Source organism: Hipposideros armiger, unplaced genomic scaffold (genome assembly GCF_001890085.2).
Source record: "Hipposideros armiger isolate ML-2016 unplaced genomic scaffold, ASM189008v1 scaffold_198, whole genome shotgun sequence".
In the NCBI taxonomy this organism is placed as follows: domain Eukaryota; kingdom Metazoa; phylum Chordata; class Mammalia; order Chiroptera; family Hipposideridae; genus Hipposideros; species Hipposideros armiger.
This window is the reverse complement of record NW_017731548.1, coordinates 1,214,454-1,237,153: the sequence shown is the minus strand read 5'-3', so window position 1 is coordinate 1,237,153 and position 22,700 is coordinate 1,214,454. Positions and strand designations below refer to the sequence as shown.

At 41.7% G+C, this 22,700-nt stretch overlaps 1 protein-coding gene across 5 annotated transcripts in view; it reads right to left on the bottom strand.

Annotated features, from left to right (window-relative positions):
* Positions 1-15,161, bottom strand: part of DCLK1 (doublecortin like kinase 1) — a 329,829-nt gene extending 314,668 nt beyond the window's left edge. For 2 of the 5 annotated variants that reach the window (XM_019653176.1, XM_019653177.1), the window contains exons 1-2: positions 14,848-15,153; positions 9,801-10,195 (exon numbers count right to left, since the gene is read on the bottom strand). In XM_019653176.1, coding sequence (XP_019508721.1) covers positions 9,801-10,176 — 376 coding nt within the window. In that variant the 5' untranslated portion in view covers positions 10,177-10,195; positions 14,848-15,153. Of the gene's footprint in view, positions 1-9,800; positions 10,196-14,847 lie in introns of all 5 variants that reach the window. The other 3 variants (XM_019653181.1, XM_019653178.1, XM_019653175.1) reach the window with 3 other exon arrangements.
* Between the last annotated feature and the right edge of the window lie 7,539 nt (positions 15,162-22,700).

Genomic DNA, 22,700 nt, shown 5'->3' with positions numbered 1-22,700 from the left:
TTCAAGTAACAACAATGAGAAGAAACTTGTATTTAATCTGTGCTGCCGCTTTGAGGGTCCTCTGCCTGGTTTATCAGATTTAAAGACTGGAATGAAATCTTGCAGAAGGGTGTGAGACTGCAATAGTGGATGATATTGTGCTAAGAGGAAAGTGACAACTCAAAGGAGAACAAGGAGCTGGCCACCAAACCCAACATCACACACCATGCAACACTGTCATTTATAATCTACTACGCTATTCAAGAATTCAGGAAAAGTCTAGATGGGTTTCCTTATGTCAGTAAGCTTCTATTTAATTGTGCAAATATATTTACATTAAATCTATTTGACCCCACGTTTTGGCTATTTTTATTTTAATCATAATTCTGAACATCTCCCCACCACTGGAGACCCAGACCCTGTTTAATTCAGTTAAAGTTGATTGTGTTTTATAATTTTTTAAAAAATATCTTTTTAATGAGATAATATCACTAATAATTGCAAATTAGAAATCATAATTGTTCTGAATGAGAAGAATGCATAATCTTGATTTTGTCAAACAGCTCTGGATATCCAGTGTTTAACTTCTTCCTTATTGGGGCTGAGTTAAGACATATGTTATATTCTTGAATAGAGAATCAATAGATGGCATTCAAGTACTAACATGAGGTATGTGTGTGAAAGGCCATTGAAAAATAACAAAACTTAGTAAAAATTGCAATTATTTATAAAAACTTACAACTGATAATTATTACATACTTTTCATGTATACTAAGCCACTCCAAAGCTTTATGGTGTAATTTATGCCACAACAATGACATAAAAGTTAACTTATCTAAATCAAGGTATATTTGAGCAAAATAGCCTGTGATATTGTGATTTATAATAAAAATATATGTTTTGTCTTTATATCATTTCTGGCACAGAGAACCTAAAACCCTTACCACTTTGGAATTTCCTAAGTAGTAAGAGCAATAAAGGTGTCTTGATAGTCATAACAAACCCCTCTAAACCACATCCATTATGTTAACAAGGTGCTTTTGGAAAGCACCTAAGGATGGGGGCTGGATGCCAGGGGAACCAACCATGTGATCAGAGGATTTGAACTTTCAGTCCCACTCCACTGACCTATGGAGGAGAGAAGGGCTTGAGGTTGAATCAATCTCCAATGACCAAAGATTTAATTACTCATGCCTATGTAATGAAGCCTCCTCTATAAACCCCCAAAAGAACAAGGTTAGAAAAGCTTCCAGCTAGTGAACAAAAACATGGAGATTTGGGGAGAGTATCACGCTCAGGAGCATAGAAGCTCCAAGCCCGTTCCCCATACCTTGCCCTATGCGTCTCTTCCATGTGGCTGTTCCTAAATTATACACTTTTATAATAAATTGGTAATCCAGTAAGTAAAATGTTTCTCTGAGTTCTGTGAGCTGCTCTAGCAAATTAATAGAACCAAAGGAAGGGGTCATGAGAACCTCCTATCTATTAACCAGTCCATCAGAAGGACAGACAGCAACCTGAACTTGCAATTGGCATCTGAAGCGGGGTGGGGAACAGTCTTGTAGAGCTGAGCCCTTAACCTGTGATACCTAATGCTATCTCCTGGAAGAAAGCGTCAGAATTGAATTGAATTGTAGGACATCCAGCTAGTATCTGAGAATTGCTTGGATGGTGGGGAAAAAAACCACAAACATTGGAATTTTATAGTCCAAAATTTTCTTTGAAAGTTTTCAATTACTTATTATAGGTAAAGTTAAACAAGGGCGAAAAATGGTAAAGTTCATAGCTGATTTAAATGAAATAGTATAAAAATCTATTTAGAGGTGGAACTGGAAATTACTAAACATAATGATTTGTTGTTTGGTTATCACACTGTCAGTTTTGTTCCCGTTTATTCCAGCCAAAAATCTTTGTATTAAGACTGATCCTCAACTTGAAATTTAACACTCTGGGTGTCCAGAACATCCCAACAAATACCAAGAACTGCAGAAGCAGCATCTGTCTGAATTACTGTAGCATTTACAAAAGCCTGAAAACTAATATTTGCTTTTAAGCAAAGACAGAGATAAAGAAATGACAGTAACAACAAAAAAAGGTAAGGAAATGAAGTATGAAATTATGTTTGGATCCAACCAAAATCTCCTAACTAAAATATCAGAATATAGTAGTTTCTTTCCCTGAAAGATTTAGGTATTTTCAGGACTTTGGAGAATAGAATAATTTCTATATGAGCATATTAAATAATTTTTAAGATAATAAAAGGACCATGTTTTGTTTTTAAAAAATCACATATGCACTTTTAAATTATTATATTTGCCATTATTCTTCAAAGTATGGAAATAAACTTTCCTACCAAAGTTTATTATTAGGAAATCTGCAAAGGTAATTCAACTTGGTCATAGACTACCATTATGAAATCAGAGAGTTTCTACTTAAAAGAAATTCTCTAAGTCACTATCGAAAACTTCCAGTAAGATGATATCAGTTCCCTGGTTGACCGAGTGAGTCAGTCAGGAAGGTGTTATTCCACAAGATGCCATATTAGGAGAGTCTGAAAGTTTGCCCTGTTTCCCCTTATTGCTGAAGGGTTTTCATTGGCTAAGAGTTGTGACTTGTAAATTCCAGCTGTGACATACATCACTTGACCTCAGTTTGAAAATCACTTAATCTCCAGTCTTCATATTACTAAAGCCTGTTACTGTCTCCTCTATGATTCCTTTAAGTTCCAAATGTGGCACATTCAAAAGCATCTTAAGTGAGGGATACCCATAATATACTTCATTTTTCCAGAGTATAAATTCTGACTGAAAACTCTGACAATTCAGATTTACTATTGTGAGTTATAGTAAAAGCTGGGGAAGCTCAAATATATATTGAACCCTCTGAAATTGAATTAGGTTAAGTTACATGAAGGCATTATTTACAGAATAAAATATCATATACTGCTTTCCAGATATTATATTTTATGAGACTGTCTCAGATATGCTGTCCACATTTCATAATCTCCTGGAAGGGTCTGGTTTACAAAGACAATTTTGATAGTGCTATTAAAGGCAAGAAGAAAGATTCCCAAAGGCATTTATGGATCATTCTTCCATGGAAGTTTTATACTATAATAGTACATAAAAATAAGCTTACAGAAAATAAAAGTTGAATCTGTATATCAGGCCTGTGGAAAACATCAACTTCTCAAATTCAAAGGAACAGAAAAATAATATAAAGAAAAAAATGGGGAGATCCATTTTTCTTTCATTCAAAACTGATGTAATTGAAAAGTAAAGAAACTAAAATAAAAAAGGAAAAACAGACTGAGGGTCTATAATACAACAATGGGTTAATATAATGTGTAAACATATAATAATTTACTAAAATGTAAGGTACTGAAATATATGACAAAGGATAAAAATGCAATAAAATAAAAATATAAAACACGAGATATTATAAATTGATTGTTATAAGTCCCTTTAGGAAAGAGATATTATAAACTGATAACAATCCTTTTGGAAAGCAATGTGGCAAACTGATTGAAAGCCATAAAAATGTTTATTTTCATGGCTAAAAATTTCTCCAAACAAATAGAAGAACAACAAATAACAAAATTTCAACAAGTGTATACAGGGTTGGCCATGAAATGTAAAAATTTAAAACAATCTCCAAAAGATTTTCAGTCAAGAAAGCAGAGTAGGTGAACGCTGTGCTTGCATCCTATAACGATCACATCAAAATTACAACTAAACTACAGAACAACCATCATTAAGAATCACTTAAAGTCTAGCTGAACAGAAGTCCTATAACTAAGGACATACAAAAGAAGCTTCAAGACTGGTAGAAAGAGCAGAGACATGAAACAGGCTAGTCCCCATACCCACGTGTAGTGGTAAAAAATTGGGAGGGATATCTTGGCTGCGGAGGTCCCCCTGAGGATCGAGGGATTCCCAGGGTTCCAGTGCTGGGAAGGGAAATCCCCACAACTTCTGGCTGTGAAAATCAGTGGAGATTGTGGCTGAGTGAAGGGAGGGCAGCTGAAATCCCAGGCATTTCTCTTAAAGGGCCTGCACATGGACTCACTTACTGACTCACTCACTGTGAGCTCCAGAGCTGGAGCAACATTTTACAAGAAGCATCAGAGACATACAGGAAGGAATTTAATTGTCTGGCTTCAGAGCAAAGGCTGGAGGGGCAGGTTTTACCAGACAGAAGTGTCTTTATTGAGCCATCAGCCCTCCCAGCAAGGAGATGCAGGTGGTCACCATCTCTGAATCTCCATCAACCTGGCAAACACCATTTGTCCCACCCGGGTGATTTCCTGAGAACCCACCCCACCGAACTTGCAGGCCCACCCAGCCTGCTTCCAGAGGCTTTTCCATACAAATTACCTGTCTTGGTTCATGCTGTGGACTTTCCTAAAATCTCAAAGGTTCACAAGCTCCAAACAAGCAGCACCTGTCCTTGACATGCCCCATTCCTCTTGCTGAGCAGCCCCAAGCTCAGTACTAGTTTCAGCTGCTTTCAGTTTGCAGCTTAGCCTCTCCCAGGCACCTCTAAGCCCAGTGCAGGTGGAAAACATCTGCAGATCATTGTGGCTTATAGGAGGTGGCCCCAGGTAGGGCATAGGCAGAGGTTGAATTTGGCCTGCAGTAGGACCACTCTAAAGAGGTCCTAAGGCCTGTAGATCCAGTGGCCAGCTTCAGACTGAACCGGAGTAGCTCCTGGCTGCCTCTGTGGATGACACACCCAAAGGACAGACTGGGCAGACAACAGAGCCCTGTTGAAACAAATCTTGCTCCCTAGGGTCAGCCCCTCCACAACAGCTCTTACACTGTAATCATGGTCAGTTCTCACAATGAATCAGCTGGAGGATGAATTCCTCCCACTGATGCACAAACAGTAATCAAGGCTCAACTACAATAGAAGAGCACACACAACCCACACAAGGGACACCTGGCTCAGGTGACCCTGGAGAAGACACAACTAGGCCCCAAAAAACCCCTACTATATAAGGCCACTCTGCTAAGACCAGAAGACATAGCAGCCCTACCTAAAACACAGAAATAAACACAGGAAGGCAGCCAAAATAGGGAGATGTAGAAACGTGCTCCAAATGAAAGAGCAGAACAAAGCTCCAGAAAAAGAACTAAACAAAATAGAGACAAGCAATCTACCAGACACAGAGTCTAAAACACTGGTTATAAGGATATTCAATGATCTCAGTGAGAACTTTAACAAAAAGATAAGAAACATAAAAATGGAGATAGAAAACACACAAAAAAGAACCATTCAAATATGAAGAATACAATAATTGGAATAAAGAACACATTAGAGAGAATCAACAGTAGATTAAGTAGAGCAAAGTTCTGAATCACCAATTTGGAAGATAAGATAGCAGAAAACAATCAGAACAGCAAAAAGAAAAAATAACCCCAAAAAATAAGGATAACTTAAGGGACCTCTGGGACAACATCAAGAATACTAACATTTGCATCATAGGGGTACCAGAAGGAGAAGAGAGATAGCAAGGAATTGAAAACCAATTGGAAGAAAAATTATGAAAAACTTCCCTAACCTGGTAAAGGAAACAGACACACAAGCCCAAGAAGCACACAGAGTCCCAAACAAGATGAACCCAAAGAGGCCCACACCAAGACACATCATAATTAAAATGTCAAAGCTTAAAGACAAAAAGAGAATCTTAAAAGTAGCAAAAGAAAAACAGTGAGTTACTTACAGGGGAGCTCCCATAAGACTCTCAACTGATTTCTCAACAGAAACTTTGCAGACCAGAGGGGATTGGCCAAAATATTTAAAGTGATGAAAAACAAAGACCTACAATCAAGATTACTCTGCTCAGCAAAGCTATCATTTAGAATCAAAGGACAGATAAAGAGCTTCCCAGACAAGAAAAGCTAAAAGAGTTCATCACCACCACACCAGTATTACAAGAAATGTTAAAGGGACTCCTTTAAGAAGAAGAAAAATAAAATAAAATAAAAAATATGAATAATAAAATGGCAGTAACTACATACCTATCAATAATGTAAATGTATTAAATGCTCCAATCAAAAGACATAGGATGACCCAATGGATAAAAAACAAGACCCTTACATATGAGTATGGTGCCTATAATAGGCACACTTCAGATCAAGAGACACACTTCAGATTGAAAGACACAGACAAACTGAAAGTAAAGGAATAGAAAAAAAGATATTTCATTAAAATGGAAATGAAAAAAAAAGCTGGGGTCACAATATTTATATCATACAAAATAGACTTTAAAACAAGAGACCAAGAAGGACCCAGCAATTCCACTTCTGGATATTTTTCTGAAGAAACCCAAAACATCAATTCAAAAAAACATATGGACCCCTATGTTCACTGCAGCATTACTCAGAATAGCCAAGATATGAAAGCAACATATGTATCCAGCAATAGACCAATGGATAAAGAAGAGGTGGTATATATATATATATATATATATATATATATATATATATATGTAGTTACTAGTAGTTATAATTATGTATGGTGTCAGAGGGATACTAGACTTACTGGGGTGATCACTTCTTAAATTATGCAAATGTCTAATCACTATGTTGTACACCTGAAACTAACACAATATTGTACGTCAACTAAAATAAAAAAAAATAGAATAATTCTTAAAAAATCATATTCAGTCTATTTTAAAGCAGTTAAGGATGTCGTCCTTGGTTTACTCTTAAGTGTGTGTGTGCGTGTGTGTTTCTATATATACATACATACATGCATAGACAGACACACATACACACATACCACACTCACTCATGTATGTATGCTTCAGCCTTATCACCAGCTCTCTCAACACACTTAAACCAAGTTTACACATAATAATCTGTGTCTAATAATAATAAAACAGTGCAAGTGACTATGAGACCATTTTAAATAAAGAAACTCACATATGTCACTGTAATTCAGAATTTTCAGTCTGAGATAAGTGAGAAAGAACAAACTTAAAATAAACAATTACAAATCAAATATACTTGTCACTGCACCCACTAAAGAGATTTCGTTTAAAACTCAAATTTCATATTGGAAGGGGAAATGAGAAGCTAATAACATGCATTGAAGTTTATACAAAATTAGTATGTAAAGAGAGATATGAACCTAATGAATATGAAGCAATGGTTTGTATTTTAACAGAGTAAGCAAAAATATAATTGACAAAGAGGGAAATCTAAATGAGTTTCCAGCTATTACAACACTAAGTGTGGTTTCATGCCAATTTATGAGTATTTTATTTCGATGAGAAAAAAATCTGCTTAAACTGAAATTATTTTTGAAAATGCAGCTAATCTGTGATCTTACAAACTGTACTGAAGTAACCATTCATTCAATCAGAAAAAAAGTATATTTTTGCAAAAGGTAATTTTTTTTAACATCAGAATATTCAATCGGCAATTACTTCATATTGATTGGGGAGGAAAGTATTTGGATACAAACAAAAATATTAAAGTGTTTCTGGCAGCAGTTTCTGTCATTCCTGGAACTGAGTCATGGTTAAAAACATTTGTTTTCAAGAAGCTAATACAATAAAATTTCATTTCAAACTTCTAAGTATACCCCACTCATTATCCTATTAGTGGCAGCTATGCGCTCAAGCGCTGACACCAGCCTTCCTGGGCTCAAACCCTAACTCTACCATTTTTTGCTGTGTGACTTTGAACACCTCAGTGTCTCACTTTTCTCATCTTAGTATTAGGTTGATAACAGCACCTAGCTCCTACAATCACTATGAGAATTAAATATGTTCATACAAGCAAGACCAGGATCAATAATGGTGAGCTATCATTATTATCCTCAGTCAGGACAGCAGTCTCTCAGAGCAGACATTCTTTTGTGTTAAAAAAATAAAATAAAAACTGACAAAGAAGATTGTTGGAAGCATGCCATGACTTTGTTGGTCCCTGGATGTAAAGTACTATCATGTTCCACCTCTTACATCCTCTCCTTGATGGATGGGAATCATGGGAATATCTCTGGCTGCTTTTCAGTAAAGATCATGTCTGGGTGGGAAACATTGAATTGCCCCTCCCACCATAGATGCTGCACACACGACTCTTTAACAGAGTGAGGGCTCAGCTCTGGCTCTCTTAGCATGTTCTTTGGAGATGTTGGCATACTTTCCCTACGATTCCATCAGCCCTCAAAGTGACGAACTGGTGACTGGTCATGCACTTGACTTTGCATTTGATCTTTATCCAGGTCCCTTGGAATATTCCACCAAAAGTTTTTTGGGTTTTTTTTTAAATCCTTGTATTTTTCAAGGTCATGAGAAGGACAGGGCACAAAAATCAAAGGTGAAGCAGAAAGATTTCAAGCTCATTCTTCCCCTTTAATTTACTGGAAGTTCCCTCATCTGAAGAGAAGGAAAAAGGCCAAGTGTACAGGCATCTTGGCAGGGTGACAAGTCATCAAAAAGAGATGTGAATTCCCACAAAACAAACACACCAAAGCCAGTCTCCTCCACACCCTCACAAGTCCAGTCATACTGTGACTGCAGTGGCATGCCTGCCAAGGGAGAACGGGAAAGAAACTGGAAGAAAGACACAGAAGTGCTCAGCCTTGGATCACATACGAACTCTGGCTCCACAGGAGGACAAGAGAGCTTGCCTGTGTGCGGTCAGGGCAGAGCAGCCCAGAACTCCACAGGAGGCTGAAAGAAATGCCTCCTGCTCCCTGCACAAGAGCGGGAGGTGATTACACGTGTGGGATTCCTCCAGGATCCAATAAGACAACAGGGCCTGAGCAAACGTATCTGGAGTAAAGATGAACTCAGGATGAAATCAAGTGCTAATACTTCCAACCTCCAGACTTCCTTTCCCACATTCCTTTGTGCTATGTTTTCCTTCCCTGGGGCCTTGAGACTTCAATCTTAGAAGAACCTGCTCTCCAAGAGGATCAGCCATCTCGCTTACACCTTAGCATGAATTTAATCCCAGTTGTTTCTCTGCATGTCATTTTCCTTTGCTTATGATTTCTAAGATGATTAGAGGCTTTATGCCATGCTCCAATGGGGTAGGTACTGAGGCAAGTGTAGCTCAAAGTAGCGGGTGAGGGCACCAGGTCTCATTCATGGACCCAAACAGCCCTCTTCCATGTGAAATGTCTAAAACGGATCATTACTATTAACCTAAACTGGACTTAAAAAAATAAACTGAACAGATTAATTCCTTTATAGCCTCAAGTACCACACATCGAAAGACAGCAATCCTTTAAGCTTAAAAGGAAGCATCATATCAGAAAGAATTATCTATTGGAAAACCTAATTTGTGGTCCAGCATCACCATTAAGTACCACGTAACTGGAATTTTCTGGGCCTCAGTCTCCCGTGATAAAATTAATGGGTTTGATACCTATCTAAGGTTCCTTTCAACTCTAAAACTTCGCAATCCATTCATTATTTTCAATTCAAGTACTTTCAGACATCACAATAGCAACAGTTCAGTGTATCTAGAAATGAATATGAACTATGTGATTAAAGTTATAAAAATGGACTTTAAAAATTAATGGAGCATGGGTGTGAGAAAAAACTAGAGTATGCTGTAGAATTAAGACACTTTTTCCCTCAGCCCATTATTAGGAGCTAGCGGACCTAATACCATTAGCTTTTTCTTTTTCTTTTTACACTACAGTACATCAATGTGAACTCTTAAACGGGCGAAACAGTAAGGATGAGAGCCATACGGCAGAATGCGACCTCTTAGAGATCAAGTGGGAGATGGCTAGAACCATGTGGAAATGTGAGACTGGCCTCCAGGGTCACTGGGGAGTCATCTCAGAGCGCTCACCTTCCACCAGCTGGTCCAGGCTGGAAATCTTCTTGAGCCCATCAATGCTGTAGATTGTTCTCACTCCCTGGGGCAAATTCACATTATCCGACAGAGTTCGGGTCAAATCAGCCAGCAGGGCCTCAAAAGATCGGAACCGGTCTGGGGAGATGGCATACACAATCCCTTTGAAGTATCGATCTCCGTTTCGATAGAAACGAACTTTCTTGGCCTTCTTCTCGGAGCTGAGGGTCTGCAGCGTGCGGGTCCGGTAAAAGCTGCAGTGGGCGCTGTGCGTGGGGCTGGGCAGCCCGTTCACCCGCGACCCTCTGCTGTACCTCTGCGCCTTATCCCGCTCATCAAAGTGCTCCAGCTCCATGTCTCTGCCGAAGGACATGACGGGGTTAAAGTTGAACCTATGAGGCACAGCAACAAAGACACATACTGATGTTATTTTAAGATCATGATTTGAAAGGCTCAGCTTGAGAGCAGCTGGTGGAAATACTGCTATAATTAATGATATATTTAATATGAGTTATCAAGTTGGGAGAGAAAGAAGGTAACAAAGAAATAGAATAGAACAGGCCCAGTGGAAACAGCTTATTAATCAACCCTAGTTTTGTTAGAAACAGCTCCTATGTACGGACCACCCTAAGCTACAACGTTATCAGGCTTTGAACAGCTGTTATTTCCAATAGTCATAACAAACCTTTCAAAGTATTATTATTCCTATGTAATGCTGAACAAACCGAGACACAGAAAAATTCCTCCTAAGTTTCTCCAAGTAATACAGTTAAGAAATGCTGAAACAAAGAACCACCACACAGGTTTGCCTGCCCCCAAAGCTCAGGGCTGCTTGCGGAGCTGCACGCCAATGCCGGGGACAGGCAGGAAACAAACTCCCACACCCCCACACAGCTACAGATAAGCAGTGGTGGTGGGCCAGGAAATAAAAAAGGGTGGGTGGCAGTTCACAGTCAGATTGTCAACAGTTTACTGTTCCACGTGGCCAGATGGAAAGGAAATGGAATCAATCTGTAAATTCTCCCAACTGAAGGAAGATTTTCCAACATAGTCAATGGAAATTATTTTAAAAAATGAACTCACCATAACTCATTTACTAACATTTAATGCTTCAGATAAATTGGAGTAAAAAAAGAAGAAAAAGGAGGAGAAGGAGAGGGGAGGAAGAGAAGGAGAAGAACTAAAAGCACAATAACCACAAGAAGGGACAAAAGTTACTTCTTCTCTGGGGGGCTTTGCCTTTCCTTCCACCAAGCGCTCTGTGTCTTGTGGTTGAGGAAATCGAGGCTTAAAGCTGTTGATTCAGCCTTGACCTGGAACCATCTGTACAACCTTCAGAAAATCTACTTGTTAAACAACTTTAAGGCTCGGTTTCCTCAGTCACACATGGGAATGATAATAGTACCTACCTCAGAGTTAACATTAACGCTCAAGTAAGTTAATATACATGAAGCACTTAGGATAGGATCTAGCATGTAACAAGTATTAATATTCTTTTATTCATAAAATCCGCTTTTCTGTTCCTGCCTTTGTCACATACAGAGCTGGGGGAACAGAATCTCCGCCTTCTGTTTAGGGAAGCCCCCGGGGAGTCCTCCTGATTTCCACCAACCTTCTGAAAGAGATGCCTGCACCCCAATGGTCCCCATTTTACTTTCCATGGAGCCTTGTTATCAGAAAGCTGCCCTTGGGATTAACTCATCCTTGCTGAGGGGTTATTTGATAAACGCGTGTGGCGTTGCCCCTTGCAGGGGGTCCTGGTTTTAACAGGCCGATCTAGAAAGTGGAAGAAGCTCAGCATTCAAAGGAAAGAAGCACGAATGACAAAATTTCAGGCATGTGGAGATAAAATACGAGTATATGGGATATGGAAATTTTGGGGCAAGGACCTACATGTGCTCCCTAAATCCTGCCACATAGATGACATCCCCTTTCCAAAGGTCAATCTAAACTAACCAAAAGCACTGCCAAACCTCCCCGACCCTTCTGTGACCCTCAATAAAGGACCTCTGAGCCATTCAGAGTGGCTAAAAATTCATGTTCAAAAGCACTGCTAGAGACTGTGTCCTCCTGAAATGAATGAAGTGGACAAAGCTAATATTTCTTGAATGTCTATGATGTGCCCGACACTAAAACACAGCAATCAATTGTTGTATAATATGCTAAAAATTATCTTCTAAGCCTCATGACAATACAGTGAGGCAGGTAACATTATTGTGACTGAAGGTGACTATGGGATACATACAGGGTCCCAAAGTCATAATTGAGGGAGTTGGAGTTTGAATCCAGATTTACTCTGACTCCAAAGCTGGCCCTCTCTCCTCGCCGCCCCATGTCCTGTGTCCTAGAGGCCTAGACCCCATGAGATTGGACCCTCATTGCATATGAAGTAGGAATTTCTTAAGCCCTCACTCCTAACTAGCTCTGTGACCTTGGGCCGGCCACTGAACTGCCGAAGACCTCGTCTGCAGAAAGAGGAGGCAGTGGCCACCAGGCCTCTAATGTCTTAAGCTGTTCATGCTTCTATTGCTGACCCAAGCTGGGGCAGGGGAGGGGAGGCAAGCGGAGTGTGATTAAAATCTGGAGCGCTTATTAGTTCAGTGTATTGGTTTTTCCTCCAAGTATGAAAACGACCTCATGTCTCTTAATAACTCATAAGTCTAAATTTGCATTTTCTAGGAAAAGTTATAGCATATATACTCGTAGGTAGGTATGAACTGGTTTCATTGATTTTGAAGTTAGATCACTTCAAAACAATTATCAGTTGATATCCCATCCTTCAGGCAGCTATTAATTGAGTAACAGAATCACTATTTTGCTCATGATAGTATACCTGCTCCTACTTTTTAAAATGTATTTGTTTTTTAAAGGAGCTCTTTTGTCTTCCAAAAGTGGGGTGAGAAAATGAAACTGCCATTAGTCACACCAACTCACTAAACTCTTCACTTTGTAAATTATAAAGGCCAGATTGGATTTTGAAGGTTTTGTCTTATTTTTAAAGCCAGTAATCCTTCTTTCAACTCTAGGGTTTCCTCCCAAATCTACATAAACCCAAAGAAATCAAGTAGGGCCCTAGCACAGGATGGCAGAGTTGTGTCAGCAGAGAGTACAAATCTAGTCTGAAAGGGCTCTCGTCCACTTACAAATAATGTAGCAATTATTCAAATTCCTTAGAGGGAACAGGCTTTTAAAACCAAGAATTCCACAGCAAATGAAAAAAAGATCAACTGAAAATAGAGAAAAGTTGATTTTGCTCTATTCGATTGGCATATTTCCTCAGACTGCATCACACATTCAACCAGGGCAGGGACCATGTCTTCTGCTTCCCTTCACTGAGCCTGCCCCAAAGTGGGCACTGATGTCAGCGACAAAGAAAAACCACACTCAACGTGAAATCATTTTCAGTGCTACAGCTAACACTAAATGAATGTCACAAACCACACTCCACACCCTAGCATTCCAGTAATGACTTCTGGCATCAGAATAGGTCCTCTTCCCCTTGCCTTGGCTGGCCCAGCTCTCCAGGGGGCTTAGTCATATATTTGAACCAAGAATTTTCAATGGGCCTCCACAGGCTCCCACTCTGTGACTGGAAGCCGGCTAAAGCACACAGTCACATGTTCACAGACCATCGGTGGCTAACGGGCCTGGGCCACATGCGCCCTGGTACCAAGAAGGTCACCACACCGCCTCAGCCACAGAGATCACAGACACCTGGGTGGGAAAGAAGGGGCGCTGGCTCTTATCAGAGATTTTCCTATAAACACTGCCAGGCCAAGAAATCAGCATACTGGATTCTTCTCTGTGAGATTTCTCACCATTTTGAAGACCCTGTGTTCATCTTCCTCTAGATGAGCACATGAGTTCCTGTTTCGAACACCACCCCCACCACCCGCAACATACACACACCAAGAAATAATCTGGCATGAACGCTACAACATCTAAATAGATGCTGCACCTGCAAGTCCCAAGGCATATTTTTGCCTGCAGGGCTAGAATGCTAGTGGATGGACAGGCTAGAATTAGAGGCACACACGTACCTTCACAGTGCATGCACCGCCCTGGACACAGACATCACAGGATGTGTGTAGATGCTTTCTACTGTTCCTACATATAACCTCTCTTAAAATCCCCTCTGACCCGCATTCATGTGACCAGTCATACCTAACACACTGTCCTACTTTCCTTTCCCATCAAAAGGCGATTTTTCTTGAACATTTCATAAAACGTGTTCACGGAACAGCCTGCAGTGTGGCCGCTGAACACGTATAATCTGGACAAGCATTCACAGGTGCGGAGGGAGGGGGCAGGTTTGAATGAAACCTTTCATCTGCTCCATCTCCTACAAGCACCGCTTTGCCAAATCCGGCAGCAATTCCGAGGAAACCTGGTTTGCAAAAGCAGCCTCTTTTGTGGGGCAATGCAGGGCTGTGCGTGCGCTCCCGCTAGGAGGAAAATGCCTCTTCCTCTCCGCGTGCTTTTAGCACTGCAGGTACTAATTTGTACATGAGCAGCCTCGTTATCCCCAAAGGAACTTGAGACCCTGCAAATGTACTTGCAACACCCACACTGCAGCCACACACCACGCGGAGATCGCCCCATCCTCCGGCGCACACCACCCTCCCGGGCACACGGGAAAGCGCACACAATAAGAGGCCTGGCCGGGCCACTCCTTCTAGGCGCAGACTTGGTCCTAGCTCCGCTGCCAGTTCTGACAATGACCAACACCTCGCCAACCTCCTCTGCCTTGGCTCTCCTTCTCCACTAACAACACCGCGAAAAGCTGGGGAGACCCGCTCGCCCGACTCCCCGTTTTAAGCCCGGTGTCACCAGACAAAAGAGGCAGGTGCCAGCAGCTCCAGGGCCGCCCGCACACACCGCCCCCGGCCGGGCCGGGCTGGCCAGGCGGGCAGCGCCTTTCTAGGAACGGCGGGCGGGGCGGGCCAAGGGGAGCGTCTGCTCTGTCCTCCACGCCCGCGGTCCCTAGCACCCCGCGGCTGGCCTTCCCCGCAGCTCCCTTCCCCGGTGAAGGCAAACCACGCACCAGTCTGTGGAGAGACGCCGCCCGGGGTCTTTGTGGCGGTGCGCGGAGCTGCCTCCTGGTGCTGTCCTCGCTGGGCTGGGCGCGGCCTGGGCTGCGGGGCTGCGGGGCTGCGGGGCGGCGGGGCCTGGACTGGGCTGCAGCAGCTGCAGGAGCGCGGGCGTCTGGGCTGCAGCCGCTAGTGCAGGGATGTGCCTCAGCCCGTCCTCATTGAAATGCGGCGCTTCGCACAGCCTCACTCCAGCCTCTCTTCGGAGGAGGGCGGCGGCAGCGGCGGGCGCGCTCCCTTTTCTTGTAGCTCACTCGCTCACACGCCCTCCCTGCTCCCTCCTTCTCCTCCGCGTGCGCGCCCTGCGCCCCCGCCCTTCTTGGCAGGGCGCACCCACCACGGCTGCGCCCCAGGTCCTCCTCCTCCCCGCGCCCGCTCCCGCCGCAGCGACCTCAGTGAGTCTGGCTTGAGCAAACCCCTGAACCTCCCCAGTACCGGGAGTGGATGTCTGGAGGTAAGGGCAGATCAGACGGTGGACCTGGGGACGGTGGATGGGGCTAGGTCCGAGCCGGGCAATGTGCTAGACAGAGAGGTGAGGTGTGGCCCTGAGCTGAGACCCCCGTCCCTCAGGGGAGGCAGGGGAAACAGTTCCTGCCCCCACCACACAACGCACTCTGATGCCACCTCATGGTTTGACACCTTTCCCAGAATTATGGAAGCCAGTGTGATGGCCTTCGCATCACTTCTGGCCCGGGATCATCCCTGCAGCACCTCCTGAGAGGACCAACCTGGGCCCTCCCAACCTACCCACTGTAGTGTCATCCTCAGCCCCCCTAATTAGAAAGGGGCAGATCTACGCATAGATCCCACCCATCATCTCCACTTGACCCCAAGACTTGAGTCACCCTTGAAAGAGTGTGACCTCTGCTTGGAGCTGCATATGTGGCAATAGATTCAGATTTCACTACTGGACACCTCGTGGCTGCCAGCGCTGGCGGTCAGCTCTGGAAAGCCCCATGAGCTCACACAGCCTTCGCTTGCTCCCAGTCCCGGGGCAGGAATGTTCTCAGAGCCCAGGCAGTTCACAGCTTCCTCCAGTTTTTCCACAAAAGTCTAGGGAGCAGGAGCAGATGGCAGACTTCCGTGAAACCTTAGCCTGCTTCAGCGGGCAGCCTGAATTTTGATCTAGTGAATCTACTGACTTTCAGTCATGTCGCTTGAGACATGTATTTGTCCCAAATATGCATGCGTATGCAAAACACAGATGTGTTTTACTCTCTTCCTGAACTTGCACCTTTTGACAGAAAATTAAAATTTTATTTTTCTCTTGCCCACTGAGCCCAGTTATGTATTTGACTACTTATTATTAATGACTATTCTGAAAAACTTTGAAAGTCTTAATGGAAATACTAAATAATTACCATTTGTTATGATGAGATGCATATTACACATTCCACAAGTGCTGCAATATTTATTTTTGAACTATTGAATAGCCCAGGGATGACAGTGCAATGAACTCGCCCAATTAACTAAACACAAAGGACTATGTCTATTCCTTCAAAATTTAATGCCAAGCAGTTAATGAAGAGAAAGTAAGAAGCCAACTGCATTTTCTTGAGAACAGGAATCAGAAGTTCTGTTTATCTTTCCAGTGACAAATGCTAAGCGATTTCTGCCAAATGCTAAACCAGGATATAAATTCCATCTTCTAACCCCTGTGGATACTTTTTCAGGGTCATTTCTGAAGCACTTTAAGTAACTCAATCATATCTTACCTCTTTCCTAGCTCTTCTACCTGGGACATGCAGTTAATGTGTTCAAAGAAACACCTTTGAGTTTGATTCTCTCAGTTGCAATGTGTTCTTACCAGAAATAGCTGGGTATCATTAACCCTTTCAGGATACCTAACAATGGGCATCTGATAATTAAATAGATGAGCACACTAAATAATACCCACTGGCCACTACGTTGCTGACCTGTCATTTAGGCAGGACTGCAAGCTGGTACTAAATGGTATTCGGTAACCTGACAGAAGTAACTACAGAAGTACCTAAGTTACTTTCCAGGGTAGCCTTTGGTCAATCTAACTCCTATTCAATAGTAACTCCTAATTGAAATGAAATTTAACCAGGAAACTCCTAATTCAAGTAATTTTCAAAAACTGATGTTGCTTCCTTCACATCACCAGGATACTGATTAAAGAGGTGACTAGAATTAATGCATCCTTTTCCCCATAAAAATCCAAACTTAACAGAGAGCTCATCAAAACTCCCCAAATCTAATGCTGTTGAAGCCGTGGACCCCAACTGCCACAGCTCTGCATCGTGCAAGAGGACAATGGCTTGGCCACAGTTTGCTCAGTGGCTTCTATTAACTGACTGCTTGCTTTTTTTGCTGTGCTGGGGGCTTTTACATATTTTCTTATTTCATTCCCACAAGAACCATTCAAGATAGGCATTATTATCCTCATCTTACACAGCAAGGAATTTAGGCACAGGAAGTTTACCTCATTTGCCCATAGTCACACAGCTAAGAAACGTCGAGCCCAACTCCAGCTTTTAAAATTCTAAAGTTTTATAATTCAAGTCAGTTTTTCAACTGCTATGGCTATATGCTCATAAAGCAATACCAAATTCTAGTGCGATGTATAATCTCTTTCGGAAAATGTAGTCTTTTAATCAATGAATTTATTATTTCAAAACAGAGCGAACAACTCATGCCATTGTGAACGCTGCTTCCTGTAGTGATGAGTGCCATCAAATGTGTCTACTCTGAGCTAAAATTTTCATGAGGACATTGCGCTTCATGCTTTGACACAAAGTTCATGGACAATCTTATCTATACGTGCTTCTCCACCCAACCCCCAGAAAGTAAGTTTTCATGTACAAACCAGGGAAGAGAAGTTGAGCTAAAGAATCATAATTTTTAGTTGACTATCTCTTTTCAAATGCCATTGGCTTCTTCATGAAACACATGCTCTAACATATAGAGTCGAAGAGAATTACTGAAAAAAGGATATTAGCAGGAAGAGTTGCACTTCCCTGTTTTTCCTCTCTAGGAGGGAGAATTCACTCCATCCCATTCATAATTTCTCTTCAGTCCTCCTCTGGGGCCAAGGGCACACAGTGCCCCTGGGTTGGGGTACCAAGCATATATAGTGCCCACAATTATTAAAAAAAGCTGTATTTCTTCCCATATGGTAAAGGCTCTTCACGGCATTTCCCACATTGTTTCACAATTGCCCCTGATTACAGAACACTTCCTTCTGCCTTCCACTGGAATGACAGAAACTCGGTGATGAGGGACCTTGGCAACAGCCTGTCCAATTTTTACCACATACATGAATTCTCTCCACAGTAGTGGCCTTTCTACCTCGACTCTGTTGCTTCTAAAGGTGACACATGTGACAAAAGTGAAAAGAAATAAGAGTTATCCTCTGAGAGTTAGTATAGATCGGGGGATTCTAGATATAGATGAGATCTCCAAAAATAAATTTTTAATTGACCATTTACTTCTGGCGTGGCACTCCAAATTTGCTGGGGGTTCAAATAAGGGTACAGGCCTGCGCAAAGGAGGAAGGGACTCTGTCACCCTGAGATTCCTTCCCTAAGCAGACAGAGAGCTCTCCCCATGCTCATTTCTCCCTTTCCTGACTGTGATTTCTTTTAATAGAGGGGAACCCAGCAAACTCCACTCCCCTGCTGGGCAGCTCCTCAAATTAACCTGAAAGCCACTTCCCTGGTGACCCTGCACCCTCTTTGGATCAACAGAAAACAAATCTAATGGTCCTGCCCTTTGCTTCACAGCCTATTACATTCTACCAAATTTTACTCTTCCTTCACTAAGGATCCCCAGTCCTTCAACTGTTTTTCATATGACATGATTTGCAAGTGTCAGTGATATGCAACTCTCAGTACCTCCCTCAACATCTGCGTCTCAGAACTGGACCTAGCACAGCAAGGGTGGTCTGACTTCAAAGATTTTTCAACACATTGCTTCTATTAAAGGAGCCTAAAGTCAAATCAGCATCTCTGGCAGGCACACCCCACTATTGACTCATCCAGTCAATTAAAATCTCCATGTGTTTCACACGTTTTGCTCTTAATGTTCCTCATTCTGTTCAATTATATATGGGGGGGGGCCCTAAGTCCAGTGCCCTGTATTTTCCTTATTAAATTGTGTGTTGTTATTTGATCCACCTCTCTAAACTGTTGAGTGAGATCCTTTTGGACACATCATGTCACCCTACACAGGAGCGATCCCTCCAGCTTCCCAGCAGTATGATTACCGCCCCACCAACATCCTCATCTCAGCTGTTGACAAAAGCTTTCAACAGGAACATGGTCACAGCCGGCTCTGTCAGCTCACTGCCCAGGACCTCTCTCCAGGTTGACAGCTGCTGGCAAATGACTCTCTCAATGTACTTGGGCACTTACAGAGGTTAACATGTTCTCTACAGCAAATAAATATCTAGAGATCCAGTGATAGATGGATCACATTTTAACATCTAGGATTACATCCTTGACCTCCATGACATTTGGAGGTCGTGAGTATTTATAGACCACACAAGTTAATTCATTCATCCACTTATCCAATAATTTTCACATGTCTCCAATGTGCCAGGCACTATGCCAGGTAGGAGCATTACAATGGTGAGGTAAAATTACAGGTGTCCCCTGCCCATAGCATTGACAGATGTTAAACCCACTTACACAACTAATTACTTAATTTCAATATTGCTAAGTAGTGTGGAGAAAAAGAACAAAGAGCTTCCGAGAGAGCTTCCTTTCCCTGAAACAGAAATATTTAAGAAGAGACGTGAAGCTGGCTAGCCAGGCACCAGGGTGGAAGAGTATGCTTCCTCACAGCAGAAATAGCCCCAGGAAGACTAAGTGGGTAGCAGCTTGTTCAAGGAGCTGGATGGAGTGGCTGGGACACAGTGAGCCGCACAGGGAAGTGCAGCTGCCAAGTGGGCAGACACCAGTACCCCAGGGTCCCTGGGCCATATTAAAGAATGTGGATTTTGGGCCGGCTGAGTGGCTCAGTTGGTTAAGAGCTCGCTCAAGAGTTTGAGCTCTGAGAAACAGCGGTTCGAGTCCCGGCCCGAGCTGAGCAGCCACTGAGCTGCCAACAGGGGGCAGGATGGCTCAGGAAAGAAAGAAAGAAAGAAAGAAAGAAGGAAGGAAGGAAGGAAAGAAAGAAAGAAAGAAAGAGGATTTTGTTCTAAAAGGATCTGGAAATTACTGAAGGGTTTTTGGTAGAAAGCTGGCAAGATCAGATGTGCGTGTTTAAAGCCCTTTTGCCACAATTGTTGGATATAACCAAATGAATATTTCCATCTGCTGACTGTGGATAGAAACTTCCAGAAAGGAAGTTTAGGAAAGAAGATGTACATTTTCCTATATTTTTGTGCTTTTCAAGAATGACTAAAAATAGAAAATTTTTATACATAAAAATAATGTTATTTATATGCAAAGCAGCTCAAACTGTTTTATTAAATATATAAAATAGTCAAAATATCAACTTTTTGTTTTTGTGGATTTCTGACACATTTTGGAAAAAAACCTTGAAATCAATTAACACAGCAAAAGAGTTAAAAGTTCCTCTAGCTTTTCTGGATGCTGTTGGAGCATATTGAAGAAGAAAAGGGGAGTAAGCACAATTTTACTCTCAGGTGTTGGTTAGAGTGCGTGTCACGGGAGAACAGTGGGTGGGAGGGAAACTTTGAGTGGTAATATGTCTATTACGGTTCCCTTGTTTCATTTAATTGATCAAGAACATGAACGGTTATGAGTTGGTGTGCACAAAATAACATGACCTCAATAATATAAGCAGAATTGACAAAATTATAATAAGAAAATGAAAAAATATCAACACATTTTCAACTATTGATATCATACAGTCAATATTGCCTCTTACAGTGCAATTTGAAAAGCAATGAGTAATTAAAAATTAATTTAAAAACCCATACATTTAAAAATTTTCAAATATACTTTATTTTTTTATTTTATTTTATTTTAATTTTTTTTATTGGGGAATTGGGGGAAGGGGAACAGACAAGTTGCTATCCTTTTGTTCTTCGGTCTAGTTGTGGAGGACATTGCTTCACTGGCCCAAGTTGGCACCATCATTGTGTTATTCCCGGGCAAGGCAGATCAGTCACAGGCTTCTGGACGGCCACTCACAGCAGCTGCTGGCCGCTCACACTGGCTACTGGCTACACACAGTAGCCCATGGAAACCCACTGTAGCAGTGGCTTCAGCCTACACCGTCGCCGGCGACTCATGGCAGCCCAGCTCCAGGTTGAGCTGTTGTTCAGCATCTTAGCTGTAGAGGGCAGTGTCACTGCCCCTCATATGTGGGATCCGAACCGGGGCCCTCTGGCATCCCAGGCCAGCTCTTAACCAACACACCACACGGCCAGCCCTCAAATATACTTTAAATAAGACATTGCTGAAAGAAGAATTTTAATGGATTTTAGAGAATACATTAGAAAACCCGTGAAGTATGCAGCAATATTTATGGTAGCCAAGACATGGAAACAACCAAGTGTCCTTCAACAGATGATTGGATAAAGAAGATGTATATATACACAATGGAATACTACTCTGCCATAAGAAAAGATGAAATACTGCCATTTGCGACAACATGGATGGATCTTGAGATTATTATGCTAAGAGAAATAAGTCAGACAGAAAAAGTTGAGAACCATATGACTTCACTTAAATGTAGGATATAAAACTGAAAGCAGCAAATCAACAATACAAATAAAGAAATAAAAAGTCATAGACACAGAAGAGAGTTTAGTGGTTACCAGAGGGTAAGGGGGAGGAGTGTGGTAGAAGAGGGTAAAGGGGATCAAATATATGGTGATAGAAGGAGAACTGCCCCTGGGTGGTGAGCACACAAAATGATATATATAATAGATGATATATTTTGGAATTGTACACTTGAAACCTATGTAATTTTACTAACCATTGCCACCCCAATAAATTTAAAAAAAGAAAACTAATGAAGTAAGTATCTAATTTTACAAGTTAAAAAAAAGACCAACATACTTTTTGTAAAAAAAGGTAAATATAAGAACTTCTGGTAGGAAAAATTCTAAGATGGCTCTCAAGATTTCTGCCTTTTTGTGCACACATCTACTATAATCCCCATTTGTTGAATGGGTGGGCCTGACCTACCAGGTTATCCCTTTTAAAAGAGGATCTAGAGGTCATAAACAGATGTCAGAGAGATTGGAAACTTCAGTAAGGACTCTCCTACTGGCCTGGAACAAAACAAATAGCCATGCTGTGAATGGACTATCAGGGCCACATGCTAAAGAACTGCATTTGCCTGTTCAAAGATGAGGGTGTTCCCCAGTCATCAGCTAGCAAGAAAATGGGGGCTTCATGTAACCACAAGATAATGAGTTCTACCAAAACCAGTGAGCTTAGAGGAGGATACCGCACGCCAGATGAGAATCTGTGCCCCAGCCAACATCTTGATTTCAGCCTGAGCAGAGAGGCTGAACCCTGAGCAGAGGAAACAGCTATCCCACACTTGGACTTAAGATAATAAATTAGTATTGCTCAAGCTGATAAATGTGTGGTCATTTGACACACAGCATTAGAAAACTAATATAGAACTGACTTAATGTTATAGGAAACAAAGATACAATACAGAGAATCACCAAAGATAGAAGTTGTTTCCTTAAACATACTAATAAAATAGACCAACCTTTGGCAATATCAAGTAAGAATGAAATAAAGAATGCAAAAATGAGTAGTATTAGGAATAGAAAAGTGGACATAACTGTAGATTCTACAGTTTTTTGAAAGATAATAAAAAGGATATTTAACTTTATACCAATACATATTAA